The sequence below is a fragment of the Amphiura filiformis genome, chromosome 17 (genome assembly GCF_039555335.1).
Source record: "Amphiura filiformis chromosome 17, Afil_fr2py, whole genome shotgun sequence".
Taxonomy (NCBI): domain Eukaryota; kingdom Metazoa; phylum Echinodermata; class Ophiuroidea; order Amphilepidida; family Amphiuridae; genus Amphiura; species Amphiura filiformis.
Window position 1 is genome coordinate 53489591 of NC_092644.1, and position 22436 is coordinate 53512026.

General features: G+C 35.0%; 1 protein-coding gene across 3 annotated transcripts in view; it reads right to left on the reverse strand.

Moving 5' to 3' along the window:
* LOC140137970 (ATP-binding cassette sub-family A member 2-like) overlaps positions 1-22436 on the reverse strand; it is a 194728-nt gene that overhangs the window by 18070 nt on the left and 154222 nt on the right. For all 3 annotated transcript variants that reach the window (XM_072159793.1, XM_072159792.1, XM_072159791.1), the window contains 3 exons: positions 3827-4002; positions 1308-1485; positions 588-703 (listed from right to left, as the gene is read on the reverse strand). In XM_072159793.1, the coding sequence (XP_072015894.1) occupies positions 588-703; positions 1308-1485; positions 3827-4002 (470 nt within the window). The remainder of the gene's footprint in view (positions 1-587; positions 704-1307; positions 1486-3826; positions 4003-22436) is intronic.

Consider the following 22436-nt stretch of genomic DNA (forward strand, 5'->3'; position numbering starts at 1 on the left):
CTACTGTCTGGTGCCGTATTCCAAGAACCCAAAGGCTGGATAGAACACGGCACCAAACCATAGATATTTTACTGTATTTCGTGAGAACAAACAAGGGGTAACAATTTTATCCTTTAGTGAACATGAATTTTATTATCTTCCGACTTGTTCGTAAGCTTTGCTGAAGGAATTTAGTTTGATAATCTTACTGAAAAGTAGGCTAGTTTCTTCCTTACTTTTTAACAGTGCAGCTATGTCAGGCGAGAAGTATGCACGCGAGTCTTAGGATATCATGTGAGTCATGTTATGCTGAAATGCGTGTGTGTTAGGATTATGCAGGTAATGCTGGAAATATTACCTGCTTGTATATTAATGAGGACTACACAAGTAATACAGAATTATATCCAATTGGTGTTTGATCAATGAGATTACAGAATTCTTATCAGCTAAAGGATAAAATATAATACACCATGCCTACCAGAGGGAAGCAAGCCAAGTTCTAAATAAACTTTCTTTCTCTGGTACAACTTGCTAACGCATAACATGTACTGGCTAAATGATTGTACTGTAATTCATTTGTTTTTAATGTCTTGTTCATATGAACTTACCCATATAGCATAAATAACATAATAACCCCTGGAAGATTTGTTGGTGAGGAATACGCAGGAATATCAAACAATTTGAGTATGGTGATACAACATGCTGCTGGCACCATGTAATTAATCTGAAAATACACAAAACATACAATACTTGTTACCATTAAAAAAATATCAGCAAAATACATATGTAACTGTCTTGACATCACATGGTTCAATTTTGTCTCTTATCTATTGTTTCTGTGAGCCAAAAAAAAAATGAGACAAAAGTGAGAGAAGTGTTTAAGTGCAAAAATTAGGTTGTATAAAATGTAATTCATAAATAAAAGCAGTAAATCAGATGCACTTTTTGCTTCGTAAGTGATAAAACATAAGACAATAGATGTATATATGATAACAGCAAGCTAGACATTCCACAATTGCAAAGATTCCGCCGTAGTTTCTCTACTTTCTTCTTTGTCAGTTTGCCAGGGGCAATTTCACTTTGAGTATAATTTAAAACATAATAACAATTTAAAAATATTTTTTAAATACAGAAAAAAATGTGATGAAGAGAGTCACTATGGAGCTGTATGGTGAATAAGAGAGACTACCCCAGGAAAAGTCTCTGGGGTTGTGACACCTTCAAAAAATTTCATTAAACCAGTAAACATAATACCTCTGGTGGAAGGATAAAAACAATACCTTTATTTTCTTAATTCCATTGTTATCGAGTGAATTACAATTACTTACCATATCCCATAGATAATTAGAAGCCCAATAGACAACTGGATTCACACCGCTCACAAACTGTAGATGTTTGGCTTTAGAGGATCTCTCAGAGACAACAAAGACGACAAAACTGGCTGGTACAAATGACATAGCTACAATGATGAAGATGGCTATAATCACCTCAGTGCTCTCATGCATTCTAAAAAATACAAAAAAATAAAAACAGTTGAAATTGCAAAATATGCAAAAATACAATTGGAAAAATATCTTGTGTCAGATAATCGTATTGACTTACCGTGGCTTAAAAAATGTAGCATTCTACCCAATAATGGAAATAAAACATACTGTATAATATGGAGGATATTTCTACAAGCATGGGCTTAGGAGAAAAACAAAATATAATAGAGTACACAAAAATAGTGATGGCAGTCCGAAATATGTAATCCAAAGATATGGGATACTTATTGTCCCTTCAACAGTATGATTTTTGATTAGATAAAAATTTCCAAGATTTCCCCAAGGCAGCTATGCATCCTCCCGTTTAGTGTGTAAAAATAGAACTTTAGTAAAAAAGTGAACTGAATTTCCAGCAATGGTGATGTTATTTATTATATCATCATATATTATTTATTTAGAATAAATATCAGGATGTTGCTTAAATCCATTTAAAATATGGTAAAAAAAGTATTTTGCTTTCTTCTGTATTTTCCTGTTATTTGTAAAAAATAAAAAACATATTAACACATACCACCAAAACCTATAATTTCACCTAAGATCTATCATAGTCGGCTATTTATTGGGAAAGAAGGTCAAAAGAATAATTGGAAACTGACTTTGTATGACAACCACTTATTGCAGCTGATGGCATTACATGATATGTAATGTCCCAGCAAACACAAAAAACGTTTTAAATAAGTTATATTTTGGCTTTTGGTTTAGGTAAAACGTTTTAATAACATTAAAATGTCGGGTTATATAAAGGTCATGAAAACGTTTTGTAATGTTTTGTATGAAAACACACTACAACAATATTTTTAAATATTTTCAAAAAATGTTATTGTAAACTATTTTTGCAAACATTTTTGCCAAATATTGTGTCAATACTGAAATAATATTATGTTAAAATATTTGAACCCAGCAAACACAGAAATGTTCTTAAAATGTTTTTTTCAAAACCTTTTAATAACATTTAAATGTCGGGTTATATGAAGGTCATGAAAACGTTTTTAAAACGTTATTGAAAATATTTTGTGCAAACATTTTTCGCAAAATATTTTTTTAACCCCAAAATAACATTCTGTATAGAATGTTTTGTATCAAGTTTTCAAGAATGTTTTTGGAATGTTATTAAAATGTTTTTATACCCTTTATATAACCCGATATTTAAACGTTTTCTGTAAAACATTTTTGTTTGCTGAGCAGTAGATTATCAAAAAATGTTTTTAAGGTTATGAAAACGCTTTTATACTCTTAATATACCCTTTATATAACCCGACATTTAAACGTTTTCTGACAACCTTTTATAACCTTTTATGAATGATGTCGAAAACGTTTTGTGTTTGCTGGGGTGCTCTCTTCCTACGACAAAACTGTCACATCAATGTGAACCAAATTGACAATCTGAAAAATGGAGGCACATGCCCTGCCCCATCATATATGCAAAATCAGCCTATTATTTTATTAGCCTCTCTGTCCCCTCTAAATGCCCATTTTAGAAACATGTTTAGGAGTGTGCAAAACTTGTGTAAGTTTCGATTCACAAACAGAAAAGCTATTAGTCTGTACAACAGGCTGATTCCGAAAGCAACCTATCCTTCCTGAACATAACCGGTTGAACTTTATGTTTATCATCTTTTACTTTTATGTATTGGGGCTTGGTTGCAGTACAATTGATTTTTGCAGAATTTCTTCCTACACTGCTGTTTATCAAGTGCATCTTGTCCAATTACAAAATTAGTAATGTTTATACTCAAGGCTGGTGTTCCAGCAATGGTATCTATCTGTTGTAGAAAATGGGTGGTGACTAATTCATACCCCGCATTCTAATTACTGTAGGAAAGGTTGAAGTCAAATCATCTAGTGCTAGAACAGAAGTGCAAAGGGCTAGCCCCATGGTCCAGTGTGGGGGTCAAGGGGTGAAGCCCCTGGAAGTTCCTTGCATTTACAGAATTTGAGATGCAGATATATATGGTGCACAATTTGACATATAACCATGACAGGACTCACAATAAAATACAACCAAAAATATCTGGAAATGCATTTTTTGTAGATAACCAAGCATTTCAAACAGTGTCTCTTAATCAGGAGGTTGATCATTGGTTGAAAATAGGTCCTAATGATATGAAAGGTCATAAAGTGTCTGGAATTGGGATATACATTAAACAGCCATGTGTTCCAATGTTCAGTAGAACTGACCATAATTATTACAGGTATGTTGTAGTGGAAAAATTTCAGGGTATCCAAAACTGCTTAATTGAACATTGAGAATCACCATGAGTACTAGCTTACTTACTTACATGACTACTACCTTGTATACTTACATGAATTCATCGGATAGTCTTTGTCCTGTTCTATTCATAGGATGATTGATGACTGAAATCCCATATGCTGATGGGTTACCATGCAGTTCTGGGTCTAGGTTAGCCCTGAGTATTGCATTGTTGAGTACATTCACATGAGTTGGAATAGAATGAAAGCCCTTGTGACTAAACCATGCCTGCAAGAAATAATAAGAATAAAGAAATGGAACATTATTCCTTGTTCATTTGATGTACCCACCTGTAATGTAAAACTTGAGAAAAAGACACTCCTGTCAGCTTGTAAACATATGGGCAGGGAATGTTGAAATAAGGGAAGGGCCACTGGAATTACCTCACAAATTCATATGATGTATCCTATAGGTCTAGACAATAGGTGCCATTACCGGCCATTTTGGTTCCTACATGTTATTCATGTGTCGTAATAATTTGATACAAAGTACATTAGTTTATAGAGGCCCTGCATGAAATTATCGATTGGCTGCAAACAAAGGATTTGAGCCGGTGTCCTTCACCGTAGTTATGGCGGAGTGCAGTCCATAGATTGCAATCATGCTTTTGTTGAATGCATTTGAGTAGTCCGCCATATTTACGGGATGATACGTCACATGCAAGGCCTCTATAGGTTTACAAGTCGGCATACAAAATATTCTGTAGTAAATCAATAGAATATGACAGTGTTTGTTGAGGTATTACATGCTTGATAGAATTATACCATCTGACTAGCTAATATTCTCTACTGCCATCAGCGTGATACCATTCACTCCACATAGTGAGTGAAAACAAACCAGTTTGCTGCGAAAGAGGAGGAGACTAAATAAACAGGCATGTGTTATTAACCCTAATGTCCTCTTGCTGCTTTGGGGCGAGGGGGAAGGAAAGATACGTTTTGTGAACTGTGGTTTTGTGTTGTTTAGTACGGTTAGGGTTAATGCATAAATCCAGTATTGTTGCAACCTTTCAACCCAGCATTGACCACATGAATTCTCATCCTCCTGACATGGGCAATCTCATATTTTATTAAGGTACAAGCTTGTTTTTGTTGATACAAGGTCCTTTGTGCGTATTGAACCCACTACCTAGTACCGATTCATAGTAGGTCATTACCACATTATGTGACTATATCATGAGCGTTCCGTTGTGATAGTGGGGGCAGATTTTTACCAGGTGAAATATTACGCTCATTTCAATCATTCTGCAGCACAAACACCCTAAAATGCAAAATGTTTTTGGCCCTATTTCCAAAAAATTAGCTAAATATTAAAAATTGTTTTTATTGCCAGTTACAGCTAATTCATAGTCAGTGGGAGTGGTCGACTAGTTCGTAGACACATTTTTGATTGGACAATCGCAAGATTTCGGTGCCGCTTATCAGGCCGTAGACGCACCCCACGCCATCATGCGTCTTGATAATGCCTTACACGCTTGTAGAGGTGCGCGTAAGTATTGCGCCTGTAATGCGAGACTAGTGCGGAATACGCGACGCGCTAGCAGTACTCGCAACAGAATACGTGAAGTTGTAATCAAGTTGCGTTCATTTTATAATGAGGGGAGTTTTTATGGCGGTGACTTAGTTTTTGCTTTAAAAATTGTTTACAGTTATTAAAATAATATTTAACTGATAAGAATGAGAATAACGATAGGAATTTTTATTTTGTTTATCCTCACCTATGATGAGCGACAGGCAGGTCCAATATTTTTATCGTAGTGGATACCGCGCGCCGGCATCCACTACTCAAAATATTGGACCTGCCTGTCGCTCTATCACACGGTAGAGGATAGGCAAAATAAAAATTCCTATCGCTTATTCTCTAACTAAAGGATTAGGATTGAGCTGTTTCATTTGGCAAAACAGGATAATATTTTTTCCTGGAATCAGGAGTAATAGCTCATCCTTATCTGTTAACAGGATTGTATTCACTTGATCATCCATGCAGTCACTAATAGAGATGAAAGCAGTAGTGCAATTTAATCTGCTATTAAGATTTAAAAATAAAGTGTTAACTTAAGATTAAGAAATATGATTATGATATATTGCCACTTATAAAACGTAAGTCCAGTAGATCAGATTATAATTTCAAATTCATAGTTAAAATTAAGAAAGCACAAAGCCATGGTTAAACTTCAGATGCAAAATGCCATAAACAGCATTATATAATCTAGCTACCTTCTCTAAATTGACAGCACTGACTGCATGCAAAAATTGTATTTGTTTTGCCGCAGTGTATGATATTTGATATGCACAATAGAAACACGAGTGTGATGAATTGAACACTAACATCCCGATTGGCATTAATCACATTTTGCATCTAAATTCTTAATTTTTTGATGATTATTTTTTGTGGAGAAGTGGAGAAAGAAACACAATGTTTCACCGTTGATCATCACCGATTAATCGGTGATGACCAACGGTGAAACATGATTGAATCCCTTTCAACAACAAAAACAAGCTAAAGATCGTGTAATTCACAGGATTGTTTCATGAGGTATGTCCAGTTTAGTCATTGCCACTCAACCAGGGCACTCAACATTACAAGAAGGTCGATGATTTTTCTGTTGATAGCAGCAAAAGAACTAGCGAATAAAAGGGCAATGTTAGCCGCTTCCTCCAAAATAATGAAAACAACACGTAGCGCACGCACAAGTTCCAGGCATAGCAAATTTTACGCACTAACGCATATCGCGTACCTACATGCGCTGGCCCTTCCATTAACATTCGCGTAAGCGCTACTGGCAAATTCGTCATGGATTAACAACGGTTGGCACCTGTACAAAGGTATAGGAAGAGTTGTTGAATATATGATTACTAATGATTACAATTGCTACTGAAACAAATCCAAATACACATTATACCCACCACACAGTGTATTTACATGGTACATCATTTGTAAGATCTTTGTTTGATATTATTGTCTTTAATGTGTTGCTATTCTAGTGCATATTTTGATATTTTTATGTGAATTTTAAAAATAAATAAATAAATAAAATATATCGATCAAATGTATCAAAAATCAATCTTAAAAATCAATTCATTTACATACCTCTCAACCAATCAATCAATCAACCTCTCATAAACCCTAAGAAATAAGACTAACTCTAAAAATAGGTGGAGTGAAGACTTGTTTTTAGTTTGTTCTAAGTTTTAAATTAATACACAATTCCAATTTTGCTATTGTGGCTATTTTGCTGCAAGCTTGATTAGCCGTTCATACTGCTTTAACAACCTCTCACAAACTCTAAGAAATAAGACTTAATAATGCCATATCTATGATAAAAGTAAATAAAACCAAACAAACAAATAATAAATAAATTTGAAGGTGTATTTAATCAGTCTCTGAAATAAACACTTAAAAGTTAATGCTATAGTTCGATCAGCTGCTAATCAGCGGGGTTTGTTAGGCTTTTACCACTGCGCTTTTTGATTTTAACAAACCTGAACTTCACCTGTGAGCTTTTTTTGGTGTTAACTTTTTAGAGTTTCAAACTAATATACCGTATTGGTCCGAGTATAGTCCCACCCGTTTTTTATGTGAAAATTTTTCACAATTGGGGGTGGGATTATACTAGAATTAAAAAAAAAAAATCATTGAAATCATTAAAAGAGTATGACATGAATACAAATTATCAATTTTCATATTAAAAATACAAAATATCTTGAAATTTTTTAAAATTTTTTTTATGTTAATCATGAATGATCCTAGCATCTAGGTCTAGGTCCAGAGACACTCCAAAACCGAAAAAAAAAAACTTATAAAAAAATATATATAAAAAATTCAGAAATTTTTTTGAAAAATGGGGGTGGGATTATACTCGAACGTGGGACTATACTCGGACGAATACGGTAGTTCGCAAAGAAAGATTTTCCCATCTTATAGGTCTAAATTTGATAGTTTTGTTAGGATATCCGTACTGATTTCACCATTTTTCACTTGCGACTGCCCAAATGTTCAACCGACTGCCCAAATGTCCAACCGAGTATTTTATTTCAAATACAACCAGCAGAAATAAACATTTTTATAATGTGGCATGCAAAATCATCCATCCATGGGTATATTCATATGTTGATTTTGAAAACAAATTGGCAGTCGGAGCTGAAAAACGGTGCAATCAAAACTTAAATTCTGACCGTAACTATGATATATAGCCATGTATGATGTGCTAGTTGGGAAATATCTTTCAATAGAGAATTTATATTACTTTGAAAAGCTAAAAAGTTGACCCCAAAAAAAGCTCACAGGGGTGAAGTTCATGCTTGCCAAAATTGAAAATCTTACACTAGACAACTAAATCTCACACCTAAGTTTAACAACAGGATTTAAAATAAAAATTATTAACCATTATGGTTTTTTTCTGATATTTACTGAGAGAAGTGGTTCAGCTGAAATCTGTGTATTAAGACAAAATAAGACATTTTAAATGAATCTGTAATTTATATACTGAGAGTATATAACTACGTGTATTTGAATGGGGCTTCAACATCGTCAATACTGCAGTTTTCTTGCAAAATTTTGCATTTCAAGAATACCAAATTACAATTTGAATGACTTATCCTTCACTTTTATGCATTATGTATATTTAAAAAAATTTTCTGCCTCCGCAGGAGGTAGTTTGCTTTGAAATTGACACCTAAAATGCCGCACATTGCGCGGCATGTAGGCCGATTGTACAAATTTATATTCTGACAAGTACTCTAATTTCCACCAATATTGATAGCCCAATATATATCCCCCACCTCTCTGCGCCATACATAAATTCGCCTATCGCCATTTCCGAATGTTCAAAAGGTAATCACGCTTCTCAGCATGTGCAATAAATTAGCATTAAAATTAATCTTATTCTATAGGGATTCTAGAAACACCTAGCACGTGGCGCCAATGGCGTGGGTCTATCAAGTTAATGAATTATGCATTAGAATATTTTCAAACTCATATGTTGTATAATTGAAGACCGATTTAAAAAGACTAGCTTGCGTGATGCCGTCCTGTAAACCAGACCAAAAATGCCATACCGCGCAGGTCAGCAACCAATCACGGCGCGCTTTTGTCATGACGTCAGACGCAAACTAGTCTTTTTTTAATTCGGTCTTTAATTATAGGTTTTAGCCTCAGCGCTCATCAGCAGCTTTATCGTAGTTGGAAAACCGTTATGCTGTGGCAATGGGAATACACATCAAACAAGGTTTAATTTCATGATTAAATGAAACCTGATTATCAATGCAAAAACTTTGGCTGGAGAAGTTGAAGCTGACGCTCACGGCGACACTTTGGATGTGATAATTTGACATCATGGATTGTTTTGTGCAAAATTGAGGTATTTTTGTGTTGCGGGCGAGTCAGCAGACCGACTGGTATGCATGCTAGGCTCGACTAGGCCACAATCATGATCATGATGCATTTGAACTGCAATGTATGGTATGATACGCCTAGCCGCGCCCATGGCCGGCTTCATTGCTATTCAAATACATGTACTAAGTATTGCAATTTTATTGCGTTGATATCATTCGGAATAATTCGTTTTAAAGTATTTGCTTCCCAAATTCCCATGCGTGGTGGTCATGTATCAGTTTTATGTTCTACTGAGTACTGTTGCAATATTTGTGCATGCATACCCATGACCGCTTTCAAGACTTTGACTGAGAAATTTGCTTTTTGTTTGTTAAGATAAAAATAAAAATAAAATGCAAGAATCATCTTTCCCCACACAATACTTCTTACAAACAAGGTGTTGATATTGGCCCTTTCGATGCAAGACAAATCACAAATGAAGGAAACAAAACAAAACAATAAATGTTTTTGATTTTTTATTCAATTACACATACAAAAGAGTAATGGCCTATAAAAAGACCCCCCTAAATATAATAATAGAAATTTGCTTTTTGTTTCTTAAGATAAAAATAAAAATAAAATGCAAGAATCATCTTTCCCCACACAATACTTCTTACAAACAAGGTGTTGATATTGGCCCTTTCGATGCAAGACAAAGCACAAATGAAGGAAACAAAACAAAACAATAATGTTTTTGATTTTTTATTCAATTACACATACAAAAGAGTAATGGCCTATAAAAAGACCCCCCTAAATATAATAATATTAATATTATTTTAGTCCTGAATAAAAAATATAATAAACAAGCATAAAAAAATCTGATACGCAAATTTGTTACTCTGAAACGTTACAATCGTAATTTTCAGTCAAAAAAATCCACGAGAAATGACTCTTGATACAACTTGGGCATATATTTTAAAAAAACAGAAACGGCTGCCTGCATCTGGAACTCTTCATATCTGAAAGTTTGAAGGTCTTATTTCATACATCAGAATTATCTGCAAGATTGCAAGATGTCTTTAGGTGACCGTGGCCCTATTGGCTAATGCACAAATTTAGATTTTCTTTCTATTTAAATAATATGTTAAAGCTTTATGTGCTGTAGATTACATTCGGTTCTTGAGATATGGCCTGTCAAAATGGCGCGAAACCAAAATAAAAAATTGGCAACAACTTTATTTTTATTTTCTATATTTTTGACAAGTCCAGTGCAAAGTAAAAATTTCAGATACAATTAAAAGAGCTATAGTACTGAGGCATGGTACATGAGTAGAACACACACTGTACTACAAAATTACGGTTGCGTTTTGGCAAATTTCAATTTGCATAATTAATTAGGGCCACTTATTAGAAAAGTTGATTAGGGCACTAATTAATTATGCAAATTAATATTTGCATGGAAAAAGGCATCCATGGGTTTTATATCTTATTTTGTAGCCAATCTGAACATTTTACTTTGTACAATTCTTGCTTATATAATTAGAAAATAAGGCCTACCTGACAACATTGCATAACAAAAATAAAAGAAATTTGTTGCCAACTTCTTGGTTTCGCGCCATTTTGACAGGCCATATATTTTAGTAACCGAATATCCGATTAAAATAAAATTTTCAGTCTTGTAATCAGGAGAGAATGGACTCACATATTTCAATCAGACAAAAATCTATATCCAATAGCGTTACCTTAAAGCTAGCATTATAAGTGTCTCCTTAACTAATAACAAAAGGTGCCCACTGGTATCTTGGAGGCATTGTCTTTTTTAAAGACATTTCTTGTTTATACAGTTGGGCTGGCATCGCTGAATGGGACTTTAAGATTAAACAACTTGCTCTGTATTTATTTTATCTAGTGGACAAATTCAGCAATACATAGTTCATCAAATTTAATCAGTTTGGAGCTTTAAAAAGCATATACAGGGTGTAACAATAAAATTTGTACAATTTTGAAAATAGAATGACACAAGTATGCCGCTTAATATTTGGTTTTATATTGATTTATCTATCAAGATAATTTCTTTAGCCACCAGATAAGCTTTGCTCCAATAAAATCAATGGTATACAAGTGAAGATATGGCCAATTATGTAACCTAGTCTTAAAACCGCTTGGGCCACTTTTGTCTAAGTGTTACAAAAGTTACTGAATAGAGTTGAACCATGGACCAGTTGGACAGTGCTCTTAGGTAGTTTTAAACAATAAGTTATTCGAAGTGGTAGAAATGATTACATAATCCTTGAGTTTTTGAACGTCAAAAAATATAAGCACTGACATGACAACCTCATTTACTAGGAATCATGGCTGCAGCTCAGCAACTTCAACCCCAAGTCACGTTGGAAGAGCGTATTTTTATGGTTGTGACTTTCGGTAGCACATGGAGTCAAGCAGAAACCATAAGATTGTTTATAGCTCATTTTCCAAACTCACATCTTCCATCAAGGTATACTGTGAGAAGTATGTAGAATTTGTTAACAGAAATGCTGGAAAGAGTGGTCGCCCCAGAACAGCTAGAAGCCCAGCTGAACTTATTTTCAACATTTTATTGTTTTGTACTTATGGATGCAAAAACTGTTCTTATAGTTTTATCAATGATATCTCAGGGATATGCGAAATTAATGTACTTTATTATAATTTGAAAGAAACTTCATGCCTTAATTTATAGATTTTAAAGAAATATCATATTATTAAGTTCATGTTAATTATATGAAGAAACACCACTTATTATTCTTTTGTGTCAGCTCTTTCATGCACGATAAGCATAACTACGCGGTTCAAACTTGATATGCGCAAACATGGCAAAAGTGGCCCAACACGTTTTCTGGACAATTTAATTAATCGGACATAACTTTGGAACCCAAGCTAGTAAAGAAACCAACTAAACGTCTTCTTTTAGCCAAGATATTACTGAATAAAGTGCATGTAACATTTGTGCCATAACTCTTTTAGTTTTTTCCTGAGAAGTCAAAATGCAATTGTACAAATTTTATTGTTACACCCTGTACACCAGTTGCCATGAAAATTACTTCATTATTTTAAGTCTATAATAAGAGGTGTGTATCTGAAAGGCTATGTAATAACTAAACCACAGCTTTAGCCACATTGATGGTGCATTTAATTTAATAACATATGTGGTGTGATAAAGCAAAATGAGTCAGATGTCGGAAACTCTAAGTTTAATTATGATGGGGTTTTTAGCAAATTTAATCTCTGTGAATGGCTCATGCAATAAAGCTGAAAACTGAATTTTGAATTGGATTGACATAAGACTTTTCTGGCTTGATCACATCGCATATAAACAATTATCCTATGCATGGCTACATTAAGTACCGATTATTCCATCTTGATTTTACTTCAAGTTTCATATGTCAAACGTAGAAAGAAATTTCAGGTGCTTTAACTCAGAAAGTGATTCATTCTTTACAGGGCTTTGGACCTATCATCTTGTTTCTTCACAGCAGATTTCTAAACTATTGGTTTTTCTTCATTTGTGAGGAAATAACAGAAAGTTTTACATGGTGGAAAACCTACAAACAACTTCAGAACTTGTTGTTTTGCCTTTGTTGTACCAATTTGGTGAACAGACATACAGCGAGTATTGGCATTCAGGAAAGCTTTGAACCTCTGAACATCCTGCCATAAAACCAATGCCTTGGACAATTCTTCATTGCTTTTTTATTTGGTAGACATCTAAAGAACATTCAAGGTCTAACTGGACTGGGCAAGCCTACAACATTGTAACTACACATCTGATTTTCCAGTTTCCACATCATTTTGGATTCAATTTTATTCATAGCTGAAAAAATTCTTTATTAGTTTTCTGTGAGTGGGATATATTGCTGATGGCCCCCAACTGTACATAAGCTTTATTGTGAGGAAATAACAGAAAGATTTACATGGTGGAAAAAACCTCCAAATTTACAACTTCAGAACCTGTTGCTTTACCATTGTTGTACCAATTTACTGAACAAATGTACAGCAAGTATTGGCATTCAAGAAAGTAAATAACCTGTCAACCTCCTGCTATTCCTACTTTTGAAGGGTGAAGTTATTTATCTAAAGAACATTCCAGGTCTAACTGGAATAGGCAAGCCTACAACATCGTAGCTTCACATCCGATTTTCCAGTTTCCACATCATTTTGGATTCAATTTTATTCATAGTTGAAGAAATTCTCTTTTAAGTTATCTGTGAGTGGTATGTATTGCTGATGACTCCCAACTGTACATAAGCTTTATGCATAAGTTTAAAAAATTCTAACTTGTCTGCATCAACAAAAGAGCTTGAGAACTATATTTCTGATACATTTCTGATATCAGGAACTAGAATTACCATAACCAGCTTCCCTTGAACGACAGCAAGACTGGATTTGTTCATGCATCATCTCGCTTTTCTCAGTCAGAGCCTCTCCATTCCATGGTGACTCTATTGTAAATACTATTTAGTCACACAAAACATCTCGATGTCATCACATATCATAATCATGAGCTCCTTGTGTCGTTAATCTATAAGTGTTGATTACCTGAAGAAAGTTTGTCACATATGGAAATATCTGAAGTAGAATAGCACTGAAAAGCTTCATCTCATCATGTTTAAACTCCAATTATAGCATCTTTCATGACATTCCAGAGCACCAATTGTACAAAGTTCTATCTGAGCATAACACTATTTTCTGCTTTGACTAAATATGTGAACACTTTTCTTAAGTGGCTGCAAGCGGAACAACACATCATTTACAAAACTAGTGTTTCTTGTCTGCAAATCATGTAATAACCAGACAGTGAACAACTTATCGGAACATCGCTATTCAAGAACCATCTAGTAGCAAACATCAGTTAATACAGCCACATATGGTAAGAGATCTTGTTCATATAAAACTCAGGCTTCCTAGAACCTGCAACTATAACATGTCAAAAATGGAAAACTCTTGATCAACTTGGAGTTCTCTAAAAACACATATTTTCAGCAACTGATTCTGTAACCTCCTGTTTCCTGCATGTATCCATGTTTGTTTATTTTTAATCATATTGTAGTGTAAGATACTTTGGTAGTTCTAAGTCTCTCATTCTTTTAAAGTATTGGCAAATTGTAATGGAATGCACTAAATAAGCACATAATATTGTTGTTACCAATATTAAACAGCAGAACAGTTATGCCTAAGAAACTCACATAATTCAACTTGGACCTGCATATACAAAGTGAAATTACACAGAGGGGTCTCAATTTGCAACCCAAACCTTGTTGTTAGCACACAGATACTAAACATTAACTCTTGTGGTCTGAATTCCATAAGAAAATTACTAAACCTCTATTATAGGTGGGTCCGTCTTTCAATCAGTATGTCTCCAAATAACACTACTTTCCCACTTGACCCCCTTGTCAGGAATAACCTGATTAAATTGAGCCCTTCATTTGATTTTTTCAGGCATAGTGCTTATCATTTTCAGCATTCTAGCATTTTTGGGCAATCTGGGAACCATTTTTGCATATGGTGTTGACCCTACTGTTCGTAGAAAACCCAGAGGCTTCATACTTCTAAATTTAGCATGTGCTGACTTAGGTGTTGCCCTCTTTGTTATGCCCACACAAGCAAGTGTCAAAGTACTGGGACGGTGGCCTTTTGGGGAAGTTGGCTGTCGCTTGTTGTTCCTTCTCGAGTCAACATTTCTCAATGCTGGTATATATTTCATAATCTTGCTCAGCTGGGATCGGTACAAGATGTTGGCCGCTGAGTACTCAGTGTACAACAAGAAATACAACCAGATCAGGTACATCATCAAAGCCAGTTGCTTGACATGGATTGCTGCAACACTGCAAGGAGTTGTTGAAAACTGCATGTGGAATTATATGCTGACGTTTGTAAGACGACTGCGACCAAACTACAACCTATTCTGTATACGTCCAACTCAACTCATAAAAGTGGGGACAACAACCACTTTAGCTGTGATCTTAATACCAATCTTCTTGGTTGCAGTTCTTGGGGTACTCATCAACATCAAACTGATCAGACGACTACAATTTTGGGCACAAGTTGGACTTGAACCCACTACCTCTGGCCTACCAACCTCACATGTGAATAGGACTACTGTTACAGGTGGTTTATCTTCAACAAATAACCAAAGACATGCTTTAAATGTTGGTTCCTCAAGAGGACCCACTGCATGTTCCACAAAGGGACCTACCAACACAGGTGCCGCTACCATATCATCTGACAACCCTTTGCGAGCCATTGAAGACTGTGATATTTCTTCAGGAAACAACCCACATTCCACTTCCAATCAACAATCCTTTGAACAGTTTCCAATGGCATCAACAAGTACAAATGTAGTCACCACCTTACCTCCTGTATCTCCAATTGCAGAAAACCCAGCTATGCAATCAGCTTCAACATCAAATCCTCAAGTTTCTGCAGAATCCAGGGAACCAACTACACATAGAAACCAACTCTGTGTGACTAGCCACCAGAACATAGAAGGTGGAGAATCATCTTCAAGACGCAACACTTCCACTGGCAATGCAGTGATTCGCAAGCGTTACATTAGGCCAATTATCATTTACACAGCTCTGGTCTTGACGCTCCTCATATGTACAATACCACTGCCAGCAGTTATTATTGTTATAAGTTTCAATGGTATACAAGCTATTCCAAATACCTATGTAGTAATGTCATATTTGTACATCCTACAATTATTTAACTCTAACATCAACCCATTACTTTATGCGTTGACAAATGCAAGGATCAGGGCTTTTTATCGTCGCCATTTCAGTAAATTGTGTAAGATATTTACTTAGAGATAGGATTCTGCTCAAATGTTGTACTGTATAGCAAGAAATTATAGCGTAGTTTTCAATTTTGCATTTTCTGCTGTTAATTTTAGAACCGTTATTTAAAAGCCTGTGAAAATATTTTAGACTTTAGACTAGGGTAGTCCTTCAAGAATGACTCTCGGCTTGAGAAGTTTAAAACTATATATCGATTCAACACTGATACATTACAGGTGTGAGCGTAGCTCTATAATAAATTTGGTTTAGAAACTTTTTAATTGATTTCGTTGCCCTGGTGATTTATGACATAAAGTGAAAGATAAGAATTAAGTATTAAATTGTCATCTTGCCCCATGATGGTGCATTTAATTTATGCATGGCTATTTGCACTATTATATAGGGTCCACAAGTTATAAGTTCCCCCCTAAATACTTTTTTGAATAAACCAAAAAATATTAGAAGAAATGCAAGCATGTAAAAAGGTATGGGTAGCTTGATTTGTTTTACACATAAAGACCAAATTATAGCGTCACACATCATTGCATTCAGTCACAATGGTTCTTTGTGTAAAAAAAGAAACAGTTTTAAACAGTGCTAAAAGTTGCATCTGAGTCCATAGGATTCAACTTTCAACAATACAGTCAGCCAGGTCTATTCATGTGTTAAAAAAACCTGACTCAGGTGCAACTTTTAAACCGGCCTCTTTTCTTACACAATTAACCATTGCGACTGAACGAAATGATGTATGACGCTACAAATTGGTCCACATGTGTAAAACAAATAGAGCTATACAAACCTTTTTACATTTCGTAAAATATTTTTTGACTTATTTTAAAAAGTATTAGAGGGACCTTATAAGTTGTGGACCCTATATATACCAGGATAAATCTACAAATCATTCTATCTTGATTTTTGTTTCAAGTGTCGTATGTCACACCAAGGAAGTAATTTGTGTAGGAATAACAGAAAGTTTTGCTCTGTGAAAAAAAACTAACAACTTCAGAACCTGTTGTTTTGCTGTTATTGTATCAATTTGGTTAACAAACATACAGGCAGTGAGTATTGGCAATCAAGAAAGCTTATTGGTCAAATTTATCAATGCATAAATTTAATTAGTTTGGAGCTTAAAAAAGCAAATGCACCAGTTGCCATGGAAATACTTTGGTTTTAAGTCTAATAAGAGGTGTATATATCTGAAAGGCCATCTAATAACTAAACCAAAGCTTTAGCCACATAATGGTGCATTTAATTTAATACTATTATTAAGCAATTTAACCTATACAAGGCCATATTATAAATTGAGGAAAAGTCTACAGATCATTCAGTATTGAATTTGCTTCAAGTGTCATACATCACACCAAGGAAGAAATTTTAGGTGTTTTATCTCAGAAATTGACTTATTTTTCACTGGGCTTTGCACCTATGATCTTGTTGTTTCTTTGCAGCAGATTTCTTAGTACTGGACTTTATTTTGTATGGAAATGACAGAGAGATTTTTATGGTGAAAAAACCTACAAATTAGCAACTTCAAAACTTGTTGTTTTGTCGTTGTTGAAAGCTTATAACCTGTGAACCTCCTGCGATACAACCAATTTCTTGATCAATTCTTCACAGCTTTTCAATTTGATAGACAGCACTGCTTTCAACCTACTTTTCAAGGGTGAAGTTTCTTAAAGAACAGGACTAGACACGCCTACAACTTTGTAACTTCACAACCGATTGTTCAAGTTGAAGAAATTCTGTAAGTTTTGTGTGAGTGGGATAATAATGCTGATGACGACTCCCAACTGTACATAAGCTTTATGCATAAGCTTAAAAAACTTTTCTGCATCAATAAAAGAACTTAAGAACTATATTCCTGATATTAGGAACTGGAATTGCCATAACCAGCTTGACTTGAACGACAGTAAGAATGGGTTTGTTCATGCATCATCTCACTTCTCACAGTAAGAGCCTCTCCATTCCATGGTGACTCTATTGTAAATACCATTTACAATATAGTCATTACCCTTGTGCCATTAATCTATAAGAGTAATGTTTACCTGAAGAATATTTGTCACATATGGAAATACCTGAACCAGAATAGCAGTAAGAAGCTTCATCTCATCATGTTTAGACTCCAATTATAGCTTTATATCTTTCATAACATTCCAGAATACGAATTGATCTGATCATAACACTATTTTGTGTCTTGACTAATAATTTGAACATGTAACTGCAAATAAAACAACACATCATTTACAAACTAGTGCTTCTATACCATTCAGCAAATTACTTCAGCGGTGTTCGTCTGCTCTGTCTGATTATCGCGTAAAAAAACTAGGTCATGCATTGCTACACAGCTTGACCAGCGAATGAGGTGCCGATGTGATGATGACGTGACTTAATCAGCCTATCAGGACCACACTTCGGTATACGCCATAAACTGCGCCAAATTGGCAGACTAAACTCATTACCATTCGGGAACTATTTTGCCATCTAACAGATCAGTTAATACTTGTGTTACTCTTGCGCTATTTATGCAGGTATCCATGTATGTTTCTTCTTTTGAATTGTAGTGTAATGTAAGATAATTTGCTTGGGTAGTTCTAAGTCTCTCATTTTATAAAAGTATTAGCAGATTGTAGTGTAGTGGTACTGTGTTAGATAATTTACTTAGTTCCAAGATTCTCTTTGTTTAGAGAATTAGAAAATAGCAATGGAAGCCATGCACTAAATAAGCACATTGTATGACTATAACTTACATTATATAATACACCAGTTTAACTTTTTAAGTTAGCATACTATGTTTTATTCTCAATTGTATTCTCAATCACCAATATAAACCCTATTGTTACCACACAGTACTATAATACAACTGCGGAGTTCTGAATTCCACAAAACTCCTGGGATCCATTTCACTAACATTACAAGGCTTGGTAAGTTCTGAATCTATCGTCACTTACATGTATGACACATCGTAAAATTGTAAAATCCATTTCACTAAAATGACTTACAAATGGTACTCTTCATAAGTAATAAGGATTAACTACAGGGACCCTTCGTAAAGTAACCACTAGTTAAAGGTTATTCGTAACTTGCAAATGGTTACTTGAGTTGTGAAAGAGTTACAAGTTTAGTGAAATATACCCCTGTTCTAAACCACTACATGTGGGGACTGTGTGTTAGTCAGTATGTTTGAAACTAACAATACTTTTGTCCAAGAACCCTCAGGCAAGAATAACCTGATTATTCTAAGCCCTTCATTTGATTTTTCAGGCATAGTGGTTATCATTATCAGCATTTTAGCATTTCTGGGCAATCTGGGAACCATTTCTGCATACGCTTTTGACCCTGCTGTTCGTAGAAAACCCAGCGATTTCATACTTCTGAATTTAGCATGTGCTGACTTAGGTGTTGCCCTGTTTGTCATGCCACGACTAGCAGTTGTAAGAATACTGGGATGGTGGCCTTTTGGGGAAGTTGGCTGTCGCTTGTTGTTCCTTCTCGAGTCAACATTTCTCAATGCTGGTATATATTTCATAATCTTGCTCAGCTGGGATCGGTACAAGATGTTGGCCGTTGATTACTCAGTGTACAACAAGAAATACAACCAGACCAAGTACATCATCAAAGCCAGTTGCCTGACATGGGTTGCTGCAACACTGCAAGGAGTTGTTGAAAACTGCATGTGGAATTATATGCTGACATTCATAAGACGGCGACCAAACTACAACCTACTCTGCATACGTCCAACTCAACTCATAAAAGTGGGGACAACAACCACTTTAGTTGTGACCTTAATACCAATCTTCTTGGTTGCAATTCTTGGGGTACTCATCAACATTAAACTGGTCAAACGACTACAATTGTGGGCACAAGTTGGACTTGAATCCACTACCTCTGGACAATCAACCTCACAAGTGAATAGGGCCACTCTTACAGGTGGTAAAACTTCAACAAATAACCTACACCAAAGACATGCTTTATATGTTGGTTCCCAACAAGGACCCACTGCATGTTCTACAAGGGGACCTGCCAACACAGGTGCCGCTACCATATCATCTGACAACCCTTTGCGAGCCATTGAAGACTGTGATATTTCTTCAGACAACAACCCACATTCCACTTTCAATCAACAATCCTTTGAACAGTTTCAAATGGCATCAACAAGTACAAATGTAGCCACCACCTTACCTCCTGTATCTGCCATTGCAGAACACCAATCTTTGCAATCAGCTACAACATCAAATCCTCAAGTTTCTACAGAATCTAGGGAACCCACTACACATAGAACCCAACTCTTTGTAACTAGCCGCCAGAACGTAGATGGTGAAGAATCATCTTCAAGACGCAACACTTCCACTGGCAATGCAGTGCGCAAGCGTTACATTAGGCCAATTATCATTTACACAGCTCTGGTCTTGACGCTCCTCATATGTACAATCCCACTGCCAGCAGTCATTATTGTTATAAGTTTCAATAGTATACAAGCTATTCCAAATACCTATGTAGTAATGTCATATTTGTACATCCTACAATTATTTAACTCTAACATCAACCCATTACTGTATGCATTGACTAATGTAAGGATCAGGGCTTTTTATCGTCGTCATTTCAGTAAAATGCTTAAGATATTTACTTAGAGATAGGATTCTGCTCAAATGATGTACTGTAAAGCAAGAAGTTATAGCAAGGTTTTTAATTTTGCAATTTCAGAATCGCTAATTTGAAAGCCTCTGAAAACATTCTGTTTCACAGGTTTTTGGAACATTGGCTAAAATTTTGGGGCAAGATTATTTGTTAACAAACCAGAAGTATCCATCCTCATTCTTCAATTTGAAGGTTTGGACATTTTATTTTTTACTGCAATTTCATGCAACTTTTAGCAATGTTCAGACACATTTTAACGAAACCATAGGTACACGTACAATCACACATAGCCTTCATGCCAACCAGTTTCGTGGAAAATTTCATGATGTAATTCACAGTAATTAACATTCATGTTCCAACATAATGATATGTTGAGTAAGGACATGGAAACGATAATCTAATGAAGATGTATGTAGAATACATATTTTTGTTTTTGCCACTAAGCATGCTGGGATTGAAGAAAGTGAGTTACCAGGTTTGAAACAGTGTACCCAATTACATCCCATTACCAGTTCAGGTAATTTGTCTGGACTGTTAATTAACCTTTTCGGCAAATCCCATAAGCCTTTGTGAGTACACCTGAGATGTTGTCATTTGACGTCATCACAGGTGTACTCACAAAAGCTTATGGATTTACAAAAAAGGATATTAAAATGGAAAGAGCTTTTCCAAAACTTGTCCCCTACATTCCTCATTTACTGATTTTGGCCTTACTTATAGGGACAATGTCATCCTAGGACAAGATGCAAGGTGGTTCAGTGATTTTGTTATGAATGAATGAATGAATGAATGAATGAAAGCACACATGTATGAAATAATGAATAGCAAGTAAATTATTAGAATTTCATCAAAGCTTCCAATTTTGACAAAATATTATCATGACGAACATATCTTATATGCACAGATGAGTGAAAATTAAAAGGGGAAGACTGTGATCTGCCTGGCTATACTGTGCAGGCATTTTAACAAACTACATTTTTTAGTGTTGTTTTGGCATATGTGACTGTGCTGGGATGAGCGGTCAGGCTTTTTACTGGTTTTTTTTAATCAATTTCAACATCTTCTTATATATATGAGAATTACTTATAATGACGATGTTACGGTACATGGTAGTAATTCCATCTCAATGTTTTACTGCAATAATGCAGTTGAATCCAGAACTGGTTAACTGCATGCCTGCATGTAATGTAACATATCCCCAATAATAGTAACAAAATAAAAATCAAAGCGAAAATTGTATTTGCAATCTTCCTGAACTCTACACGCAAAAAGTTTATGTTAGAAAATAATATACAAACTTGATAGCTGTTGAGATGTGGTAAACATTCTATTGAAATTTCATTTCTGAGAATCAGCACAAGGAAAGTTAATTGTCACACTTGTTGCCAACTTTAAAATAACACAAAACTTGCTATGTGTTTATTACATCTAGTGGCCAAAACTAATCAATGAATATTCAAAGTTCACAAAATGTAATCAGTTTGGAGCTGCAAAGGGCAAGGCCTATACACCTGTTGCCATGTCACTGACTTGCTTATTTTATTTCAAGTTTATGATAGAGGTGTGTATTTCTGATGTCATCTATACTAAACCAAAGCTTTATAAGAGTTCAATTCAAATTTATTCTTGTATCTTGCGGCACAGTGGTTCTCTTTTAATATAAGTTGATAACATATCAGCAAGTTAACTCACTTGTGACTGTATTACCACAAAGTCTACAGATCATTCTATCTTGATTTTGTTTCAACAAGACTACATCTACAATTACACACAGATGCAAAGTAACATCGTAAAAGAATTGCATACATATACAAGTCATGGCAAAGAAGAACCATTAAGGTGTTTCATCTCAAAACGTGACTAATTTTTCGCTGGGATTTGGACCTATCATCCGGTTTCTTT